The sequence below is a fragment of the Nuphar pumila genome, chromosome 14 (genome assembly GCF_984573655.1).
Source record: "Nuphar pumila chromosome 14, dmNupPumi1.hap1.1, whole genome shotgun sequence".
Classification (NCBI taxonomy): domain Eukaryota; kingdom Viridiplantae; phylum Streptophyta; class Magnoliopsida; order Nymphaeales; family Nymphaeaceae; genus Nuphar; species Nuphar pumila.
Window position 1 is genome coordinate 22816464 of NC_143262.1, and position 12497 is coordinate 22828960.

The 12497-nt window shown below is 32.3% G+C and overlaps 1 protein-coding gene across 1 annotated transcript in view; it reads left to right on the top strand.

Moving 5' to 3' along the window:
* The first annotated feature begins 10219 nt into the window (after positions 1-10219).
* The window catches only part of LOC149816619 (protein HCC2-like), a 44666-nt gene continuing 42388 nt past the window's right edge, over positions 10220-12497 (top strand). Inside the window, exon 1 of the mRNA XM_089986848.1 lies at positions 10220-10624. Coding sequence (XP_089842974.1) covers positions 10521-10624 — 104 coding nt within the window. The 5' untranslated portion in view covers positions 10220-10520. The remainder of the gene's footprint in view (positions 10625-12497) is intronic.

The following is a 12497-nucleotide window of genomic DNA, read 5'->3' on the forward strand; positions in this document are numbered from 1 at the left end:
ATATGTTGAAATTCTCATTTTTACTCCTAAAAAGTGGGAACAAGTTGTCCTTGTCTTTCCACTCCATTAAATTACCTTTTTGTCCTAAACCCAAATTTCTTTTTTTGCTTTGATGCATCACAAATCCATAATTACCATTATTGCCCTATTTATTAGGGATGAAAACGGGTGGGAGTTTTAACCCACATTTAAAAACTGGATTCAGCTAACATTAACTGATCCAGATAATATGTATTTGAATCTAGTTCAGATCTTGACAAAGGCAAGGTCTATTTAGATCTTGGTTATAATCATATAAGCATACATGGACGGTTCTGTATTATGATGAGTTCAAACTCTAGTGGTTTATCTTTTTCATTAAAAACCAGTTTGATTTTCCATGTTAATGTCCCATTATTTACCTGAATCTTGAGCATCATTATACAATTCAAGATGAATTTAGATCTGAAACCTAATCCACCCTTCAAAAGTTAGAACCAGTATTGGGATCTGTCCTTACCTGACTTATATCCAACCTCTTTTCAACTCCACTATTTATAAAGGTTGTAACTAGGTTGGGTCAAGTAGGTCTCATCAGACCCATACATAAATTAGGACCAAAAACCTATCCAATTCAGGTTGGGTTTTGGCTATCTTTAGTATGATTTTGACATATCCAATGGATCAAGATTTAATGAGACCCATTTTTCACACCATATTTAAAATTACATAAAATGATTATACTATCCATGCAAAATGGCACATTTTTTGAAATACCTAGCAATTTGACAAAATCGTTCGCATATCCAAAATTGTCGATTCTTGATTTTTTTAAGGCATTTTTCCTCTTCGCACATGCGACCCTGCTGAGGTTTGCGCAATATATAGCTATGTTGTAGGAAGTTCGCAACTCTTTAATAAAAAGAAGATTATGCGAACATCGGCAAATACAGTACTATATTTGCAGATACAACATGAACTTCGCGAATATAACCTGTGAACCTCACTTAAGTAAATATCCTCTAAGGAGTTTTGCAAATGTGTGTGACATTCACAAATATTATTGTGAATGTCCCTGACTTTCGCACTCTAATGAAACCTCTGCAAATATAGTACGACCTTCACAAATACAATACGACCTTCGTGAATATAACCTGAGAACCTCACATAAGTGAATACTCCTCGAGAAAATCCATAAATGCCTTTTGATATTCTCAAGTACGTTGTGAATGTCTTCGACTTTCATAAAGTCCACTACACTACAACCTTTGCAATGAAAATAATGTACAAACGTCCCCACAGTTAACCTTATCAATTTGATGGCATTCACACATCAAAATATGTGAACCTAAAACCATATTTGCGAATGTGGTCACATATTTGAGGATGTTCATCTTTAAGACTTGCGAGATCTACATAAAAATAATATGCAAAAATCCCTACATCTATAAATATGCGACCACATTCACAATTAAAGAGTTAACCTTATCAATTTGATGACATTCACACATCTTAATGTGGTCACATATTTGTGGATGTTCATTTTGAAGACTTGAGAGATCCATAAGAAAATAACGTGTGAAGGTTCCTACATCCACAAATATGTGACCATATTCGCAATTGAGGAGTTAACATTATCAATTGAATGATATTTGTATATCAGAATATGTGAACTTGAAACCATATTTACGAATGTGGTCATATATTTTTGGATGTTCATCTTGATGACTTGCAAGATCCGTATGAAAATAAGGCATGAAGGTCCCCACATCTGCAAATATGTGACCACATTCGCAATTGAGGTGTCAACCTTATCAATTGGATGACATTGATGTATGAACTTGAAACCATGTTTGTGGTTTTGATCACATATTTGTGGATGTCCATTTTGAAGACTTGCGAGATCTGCATAAAAATAACATACGAAGGTCCCCACATCCACAAATATGTGACCATATTTGAAATTAAGGAGTTAACCTTATCAATTAGATGATATTCACACATTAGAATATGCGAACCTGAAACCATATTTATGGATGTGATCACATATTTGCATATGTCTATCATCGAGACTTGCAAGATCCGCAAGAAAATAACACACAAAGGTCCCCATATTCTCAAATATGTGACCACATTTGCAATTGAGGAGTTAATATTATCAATTGGATGACATTCATATATCAAAATATGCGAACCAGAAACCATATTTGCGAATGTCCATCTTGAAGACTTGCGAGATCTACATGATGGTCTCAACATCGCAAATATGTGACCACATTCACAATTGAAGAGTTAACCTTATCAATTTGATGACATTTGCATATCAGAATGTGCGAACTTAAAACCATATTTGCGGATGTGGTCACATATTTACGAATGTTCACCATAGAGACTTGCGAGGTCTACATGAAACTAACATGCGGAGGTCTCCACATCTGCAAATATGTGACCATATTTAGAACTCAAGAGTTAACCTTATCAATTGAATGATATTTTCACATCAAAATATGCAAACGTAAAACGATATTTACGAATATGGTCACATATTTTTGGATGTTTATCTTGAAGACTTGTTAGATCTACATGAAAACAAGGTGTGAAGGTCCCTATATCCACAAATATATGACCACATTCACAATTAAAGAGTTTACCTTATTAATTGGATGACATTCACACATAAAAATGTGTTAACCTAAAATTATATTTGCATATGTAGTCACATATTTATAGATGTTCATCTTGGAGACTTGCGAGAACTGTATGAAAATAACGCACGAAGGTCTTCATATCCACAAATATGTGACCACATTCGCAATTGAGGAGTTAATCTTATCAATTGCATGATATTCACACATCAGAATTTACGAACTTAAAACCATATTTGTGAATATGATCACATATTTGCAAATGTCCATCTTCGAGATTTTTGATATCCACAAGAAAATAACACGTGAAGGTCCCCACATTCGTAAATATATGACCACATTAGCAATTGAGAAGTTAACCTTATCAATTAGATGACATTCATGCATTAGAATGTATAAACTTGAAACCATATTTGCGGATGTTGTCACATATGTGTGAAACTCTTGTCTGTTATAAAATGACTTTCACACACTCTTATGTGTGAATGTTCTCAAGTTTGCATCTTTCAATATGAGAATATCATCTAATTGATGAGGTTAACTCCTTAGTTTTGAATATCATGAGGTTCGCATATTCTGATACGTGAATGTCATCCAATTGATAAAGTTAATTCCTCGGTTACAAATGCCATGAGGTTCACACATTAAAATGTATGAATATCGTTCAATTAAACATGGTCACATATACAATCATTTCATTCATTCAAAAAATAAATTTGCTTATACAATAATTTATTTCATTCATTAAAAAATGAACTTGCTCATATAATTATTCATTTTATTCATTTAAGAATGAACCTGCTTATATATATATATATATATATTCATTTCATTCTTTAAAAAATGAATATGCTCATACAATTAGTCATTTCATTCATTAAAAAATAAACTCGTTCATACAATTAGTCATTTCATTCATTAAAAAATAAACTTTCTCAATCATTCATTGCATTCATTCAAGAATAAACTTGCAAATACATATATTCATTTCATTTATTCAAAAATTAATTTACCCATACAATCAGTTATTCCATTCATTCTAGAATGATCCTGCTCATAAATATATTCATTCTATTCATTCAAAAATAAATTTGCTCATACAATCAGTTATTTCATTCATTTAAAAATGAATTTGCTTATACAATCCTTCATTCAAGAATAAACTTACTCATACAATCATTTATTTCATTCATTCAAAAAATGAACTTGGTCATACAATCATTCATTCTATTCATTGAAAAATAAGCATGCTCATACAATCATTCATTCATTTATTTAAAATGAACCTGTTACAAACATTCACAATATATATATTCTTGTTACAAACATTCATGTATATACGTTTACACATTCACAATGATAAAAAAGTATATACAAACAAAAGAATATATCTATATAAATTATATTTGTTTGTGAATCTAACTATACAACTAAAATAAATAGGGTGAATGTCATTGTGGAGGCTGCAACTGCTGCCCTCATGCTCTTAGTGCCTCAAGATTCTTATCATTGCTAGAGATCTCCCTATCTTTGCTAGAGATAATGAGGTCCTTGCTAGAAAGCAACTCTGTCTAAGTTTGTGAAAGTTCTTGTGGACTATGTATAATGAGGTCCTTGCTAGAGAGCTTCTTATCCTTAGTTTCAAGCAAATCATGCAGCCTACAGATTTTGGCTCTTGCAATACCTAAGTCTACATTCTCTATAATTATAGTTCTTCATTGCTTCTATCTCTTTGCCCTTATTTGTTTTTTCTCATTTCATTTGTAATCAAAGTATATATATGTGTAAATATATATGCATTACCCTATTTTTAATAAAAATAAATTTATAAATAAAAAAAATACATAGGTATATATGCATTACCATCTCAATGCCCCTCTTCACCATGAAATGACTTGAAAACTGCTTTGTGTCAACAACTACGTTCTTATGGTGACAGAGTCCTATGAAATACAAGTTGATGTCATCATCACCATCATACTAGTTTTTCAGGTCAAAGGAGAATAATATGGGGTAATCATTTGACCTATCATTCAAACAAGATGACACACTTCTATTAATGATGTGAGGGTGATGAGGTTATTGCTGAGCATATCCAAACTGTTGAACAACTCGGCTAGCCATTTGGCGTTCAACTTTATTCATGTTGTGCAACCAAATGTCTTTTCTCATGAAGTTTCTGCTCCACTACATCTTCTCCATATGGGCACCATGTTACCTATATAATGAAGTTTCACTCGTGGTTAGTCATATATTGCACTATTTATAAAAATATAACCATTTTTTCAATGTATACTTACATATGCTTCGGTCAACACATGCAACTTTTTCCCCTCCTCTTCCTCTCTAGCGCGTGACCTGGTCCACATAGCAATATGTGAAAATTGAGAGATTGAGTCACATCTAAGAAGCTTTTCAATGGATATGTGCTTTCATATCCAAACATGTAAGGATCAATACACAAATTAGTAAAATAAAGATAACAAAATCATGTTTTATATCAAATCAATATTTGTACCTCCAACAACACCAACATGCTGGTCAATTTTTTCCACGCTTCACTTAAGTCAATGTTGCATACAAGTATGCAAGTGAAGCTTCTCCCCATGCAAATTCATCAATGTGATCCAGGTTTTGCAACAGTTGCACATATGATACATTGATCTACTTTCCACCACTATCGATGAATAAACAAGTACTCAAGAAGTATAACAAGAATGCCCTCAACTCCTTTTCTATCTTATGATCAACTTTTCCTCCAACACAGGGTATTTTTTCTTTTATTCTCTTATCCTTGTTGTTGTCATATGTCTTCCTCAACTATAACAACTTTAACTTTTCACCTTTGAATGCATCCTCAGGTGCTCTCAATAAGACTTTATATTGGTGCTTCAAATCTCCAAACTGATGTGCATTCACTGGCTTCCCATAGCACTTCAGTCTAGTGATGTGTGCCACATCTTTCAAAATCAAATATCTTAAACATGTTGATTGTCAAGTTTCATAATTGCTCCATGAAATCTACCAGACTACTAAATTTTTCATGGTGTGACCTTCAAATTTTTTTGAAAATGCATGCATTCAATCTAGCAAATCCTTTGCTTTTTTTTATAATATTAAGAACTAAAAATGTGCTTGGAACTGGTAGAACCAATGCATAAGAGGCGTTGGATCCTCTGACTTTTGAACATGTGAATCCAGCAATCATAGTAAAATTTGCATAAAATTGGTTAAATATCATAATTCATATGAAAGCATCTAACTTAAAATTTAAATTTACATCCAAATCTAAACTCACCATTCAAATTTTGTTTGAAGTTTAAAATTTATAATAGAATTAATATTTAAAATTTTAAATTAAAATACAAACTAATCTAGATATTTTTTTTGTACAATTCAATTTCAATTTCAACTCCAAACTCATAATTCAATTATAACTCAAACTTCAACTTATAATCTTACTAACTAGTTATCTTAAACATTTAATTTATATGTTGAAATTCAAGTTCTAATTTAAATTCACAACCAAATTAATCAATAAATTGTAAGAATAAAACTAGTTATTTTAATGAATGTATGTCTATACAAATACTACTTATCCTAAAAATATGCTCACACGTATATGACAAATTATTCAATGAAGTGTTTATTCAAAATAGCGATCTTACATACATGCTTCATATACACACATATAACATTTTAAGGATTAAATTGCAAGAATCAACACAAACACATATATTTGTTGCCTCATCATACTCCCCAACATCATTATGCATACTCTCCGCAATCTGGGTCTTCTTTTATTGAGGTACCTTCTCTGCAGAAGGACCCTCACTCTCCTTTTCCTTCTCCTTCGGTTGAGGATCATCAACATTATTCACCACCTCAGCATTTGCACCATCTATTTTCTCCAAAAAATTCTCCATCTCAACCATGACATCCTCCCCTTGTTGAGGTACCTCCTCCACCCTTCCCACCCTTATAATGTCCACACTATCTCTCTGCATCTCACCACTACCATTGCAAGTGGCCATATCTCCTGCCTCCTCTAGCTGAATATTTGAGCCCAACTTTCTGAGCCTCCTCTTACTCATGCGACATTCATCGTGGTATATGTGAGTCACCCATATTTTTGGCAATGGATTATGTTCCTTCTTTATCCACATGTCAAGACTCAATCATATTTCATAGTAGGATGAATCAGTAAGTGGGTAAGGTGATTTGTTACTCTGTTTGGTATGTTCCATCAGTAAGAGTTGGTGTAAGTGTTGTTGCCTCCATGACAGTCTCTTCGAAAGACATGATAATCATGAACAAAACTCCAAAATAGAAAAATCAAGGCGAACACTTGCATCTATCAAACATCATATCATACAAATGAACATAAATGATACAAACTTTGTGCAACACAATCAAATTATAGTACAAATTAAGAGGCATATGAGAAGAGGGATAGCTTTTTCTTCATTGAAAGAACATTTGTCTAATAAAAACTTTTGTTTTCCCATTGCATTTTAAATATAGACTAAAATAATGCAATGTTAGAATAAATTAAACCATATTTTTTTATCATGAAACTCAAATCAAGATCCACAAAATGTATTAGATTTATGATCAAGAGTGAAATCAAGTAGCATTAAGAAATAAAATGCAATGATAGGATAAATATGCATGCATAAAAGTAAAAAAATATTTAGAAAGAGAGAATAACAAAAATATGTACTTATCGAAAAAGAGAACGTCAAAGTAACATAAATAGGCAAAATATGAAGCAATTTTTAGAGTTGTACATTTATCTATTCATTTAATAAGAAAAGAGTGCCAAAATAATTAATTTATGACAATATTTAGTTAAAATAACAGATTCATTCTAAAAATATCAAAAAATAATTGTTTTCAACCATTAAAGATGTGCTTACCAGAATATCTCACCGTCGATGATGTCCTGAATGCTCAAAAAGTCATCGATGAAGTGCAATCGAAAATAGTCACCAGAAATAGCCGCACAAAAAATGCTAGAATATTTTGTTGGGAGAAGCACAATGGGGCAAAGGGGGTATAAAAATCTTATTAAAGAAGTTGAAATTCTGAACAATTATATGTTATTAAAAAAATAAAAGAATCAAATATACTTTCTATGCTGTATTTATAATAGAACTTCACATGTATCATACCTTATATACATAGTTGTAAATGTTCATATGAAATGTGAGTGCTACTTTGCAAGTTACCTTTGATTAATTTTCAATAATATTCCTTGTCTTTTATTTTGAAGATTTAAACATGAAAATAAAACAATAGATATAAAACTACAAAAAAAATAAAAATAATGAGCGATAAAATGACTTCTTATATGGATATATACATGTGTTTAACTCACTTTTCTCTGCAAAATATTATAAAGGGATTGATCAAAACTTCACTATGATATCATTAAGACATAAAACTAATTGCTTAATAATAGGTATATTATACATAAATATTACACATTTGTTTTAACTACACATTATGATTATTATTATTTTATGTATTTTTATCTCATAAAAATAAATATTAGTAGCAAAGAAAAAAGAAACCATGAGATTGTGTTCAAGAGGGAATATATTGTAAAAGATGGGTATAAAAAATAAAAAAATTACTTAGTACCATTAAAGTATATTGCTTTTCATTGATATAAATAAATAATTTTTATAAAAATTGAAAAATTAAAATTATCATTATAATGCAAAAGTAATTATAAGAGGAAAAAAATTGTAAATAAATTAAAAGTGAAAAACAAAAAAAAATAGAAGTTTTGAGTCCATTTCATCAATCACCCAAAAAATAAAGAAAAAAATAGTGATATCTTTTTCAAACTATTTAAGATAAAGGTTTCAATTATCATCTTTTAAATAAACTTTAATTTTTTTATTTGTATACTACTATTAATGTTATTACCCTAAATTTTCCAATAAATTGTTTAAACTATTATCATGATATAAAAAGCGTTGTTGAAAAAACCAAAGGTAAGTATAAAAACTCTCATTAACAAAATTTTATTTATGTTTTATAACCATGAATAATTTTGCATAATCTTTATATATGTAATATTCATAAATGCATATTTGAAGCAAAAAAGATGATTGTAAAACAAAAAAAGATCAAATAAAAGAAGTCTTATTAGGTACTTATATAAAAAAACCAATGAGGCATGTAACGATTATAAAAGAAGAAATTAAAAAATATGTATGAAATTAACAAAGTGATTGTAATATTATATAATAATAAAGATAATGGATTTTTAAAGCATCATACATAATAACAAAGTCTTTTTGGGTACCCATATTTTGAAATAGATATAATTTTTTGGGTCTGATCTTAAAATGATAATTAAATAGAACTATAAGAAAAAAAAAACTTTTACATGTCACATCTAACATATATATATTTTGAAAAAAACTCAATTTAGTATATTTTTTTTACTATATATATGACTATGAAACAATCCAAAACGTGTTAAATTAAGATAAATACAACACATATTTTGAGTTAGATATAAAATCTTGAGTCCAATCTTAGAATCATAATTAAATAGAGCTGAAAATGAAAGACTTATACATGCCACACCTAACATATGTACATTTTGAAGATTTTTTTCAGCTTAATATCCGACTTTTCTCCAATTTTAAAATTATATCCAAATCCCAAATATAAGTATATGTGCAATACTTGGTCCTAAACCATTTAACATGAGAAAGAGAGAGAGAGAGAATACAAGCACTAATTTTGGGCAAAAGACATCAAAGTTACATTGGAGACGGTGCGACTTTTAATCCAATGAGATTTACAATGACAAGGATTTATTTTCTCATTGACTCAATAATATATGACTTATATTTGATTTATTATCAATGCCATACAAGAAAGTACTTATTTTTATCCGAAAAAAATCATTTCATCTTTTTTTCTCTTTTGGTAACCTTTTAGCCATCTTTTGCATTAAATGCCCAAAACCAATAGGTGTTTTCAAATATAACATTTAAGCTCATCTTTTTGAAGTGGATACATAAGAACATTAACTGGTACCACTGCATCCAGGTTTAGTAAGAGATCTTCTCATTTGACCTCAAGCCTGATTAAGTTAAGCTCTAATTATGTCAAATTTGGTAATGTTTAATTCTGAGTATGAAATTTGCTTTTGGTAGGGGTGGAAATGGATAGGATATATGCTAAAATCACACACACTCCGATGACTTTGATTCGAAGTGCAAACAGTAGCTCTGGATCCGAACTACATCCAATGAGTTAGTGTTGAATCTAGTTCCCAAATATATGTGACAATACTATATCCAATAAAAAAAGGATCAAGAACAAGCCCTTCACATATCAGAAAAAGAAAGAAAGCAATCAGACCAGATATTATCTGAATCCATAATAGATCTGACCTGAAACGCTGATGAGAATTGAATAAAATCTGAATCTGGTTCTAAGTTACATTCGGATCCTGCTTTAAGAATCCGAATCCAAAATTAACACATCGGATACAGATAGGACATCCTGTCTACACCCGAACCCATTTGCATCCATAAGTTGGCATGGGTCGCCCCCCAAACAGCGGACCGCATTGCGCGCGCCCCTCTGCCATTCTGCTTTGGTCAGGAATACGGCGCCCGTCTTTCAACGTTCTATTACTTGTGACACCGCTCTGCGTGTTCGCTTCTATGGTAGCTCGCTTCCTAGATCACGGTGAGAAGCGAAGGGAAGCGTTCGTTCCACAAACCTCCATCTTCCTCACTGGTGTCCCTGCTCTCTGTTTCCCTCTTAGAAGATATGGAAACCAATCGGGGCTGCCGCTGCTTCATTCTTTCCGGTCGTCGCTAGAACACTCGATCTCATCCTCACATTCTCACGCGAGGAATGAAGCTTTGTTGCCTAAACCATGAGACAATGCGAACCCTCCGCTCCTTCATCTTCCATTCGAGATATCTCACCACCAACTGCAACCGTCTTCTCGTTCCGAGGTAAGGAACCCGCGCTTCGATCCGCCGTTTCCTTTCCCTATAAGAATCTGCTGTTCGGGATATTTGCTACTTTGCTCGTATGTGCGAGAGAGAGGTGGGATTGTTGTTCAACAGATAGAGTCAAGGAAGCCTGCATCTGTATCCAAGCTTTAACTCAGTTCATTTCGTATGAGCCTCTTAGGACTCATTTTCGTAGGATGTGGCTAAGTTTCACGGCCGTTTGTCACTCCCTCTTCCTTTATCTAGGCTCGGGATTGGCACTAGATGGATCTAACCCCTAAGACCACTGAAGACTTGGAGGGAGGCTGTTGGCAGTGACATGAAAGATTGTAAAAGTAACGGAAGTTTTAGTTCTAGATAGACAGAAATTGAGCACTCATAAATCCGACCCCATGTAATTGGGATAAGACTTGATGATGATGATGACGCTAATGATTTCGCCTAAAGGCAAATGCTAGCGGTTTGTAGTAAAGTTGGTCCCTTAGATTTATCGACTAGATATTTGATGTGTATGTAAGGTATTCTGTGTTGTTGTGTTTAGGGTATTATTTATCTATTACAGTGCATTGAGTTAGGTATCTGTGGTATCCATGTTATAAGCTCAAACTCCTAATTCCAATAAGATACTTGAGGGAACATAAAAATCGGTGGTGCTTTAAACATCCTAAAAGAGTCCAGTGGACCTTTACTGCTTATAGTGCTCTAATTAAGTTTTCCAATGAATCTTGGATCATTTCAATCCATCGCCCTGGAATGCTATTCACATTGTAAGCTTTTTTCTTATTTTGAACACTTCTGATCTTGTCTTGACTTTCCATGAAGGCGAAGGTCACTTGTTCTATAGATCATGTTTTCACAAGCTTGATGAATGTGAATAATGGTACTCGTGAAATGAGGCATTGGCAAATAGGCATGGATACTATGTGGGGTTTTTGTATGGTTATCGTGTCTTATCTGTGTGCTACAACGTGCTGTTCTCTTTGCACTAGGGAATCATACTTGCACCTTGGTTCTTTATTGTTATTGCCAAGCCTACAGACTATTTCTGCTTAAAAGCATTTATACTTGTATTTGCACGGGGGCATTGTCCACAGAATTTAATCCAGTGAACTCTATGTTTTATGCCATGCTTTCTGAGGATTGCTCATTTCCTATGTGAAGTTGTGATTTTGGGCTGGCACAAACTCTGATGTCAAGGGTTCTGGCAACTTCACAAACCAGCATCCAATTTCCAATCTTTGAATTTGTTGAGTGTCACCTCTCTCTCTATGCATGCACAAAAGATATACATAAATGCATGTGGGTTGTATATTGCATGATCCACTAGAGATACCTCTTTCTTCTGCAGCAAGATGGAAGATGTACACGTTGAATGTGTGCTGGAATGCATACATTGTCTGTGTGTGTGCAAGCATACATGAGTGAGGCTTAATAATGGGAAAGGAAAGTGTCTCAGCCAAGGCATTTCTTTCTCCCCAAAACACGACTTTTTGAAAAGAGTGTCCAAAATTGTAAGTTGTAATTCTTGTTGAAGGTGCAGAGCTGATTATCCATAAAAATCTTTGGCTGTTAATCTCAAAATACCATGGTCTATGTAATCCATAAGGTGGTGGGCAAACCGAGTAATCTATCAATGTACCATTTTAGAAGAATATTTCTATAGTAAAATGTATTGATCAATGTTTTCTTTTTCCTCAAAGCAAGGTTGTAAGTATCGTATCGTTACCCGTATCGGTTGGGTTAAAAAAAATACACATAACATAGAAAATCATTAATTTTGTAATAAAAAAATTCAAAAATTCCAAAAAAATAAAAAAATAACAAACATTCTAAAAAAATCATTACACATGAAACAATGATGAATTGCACAAAA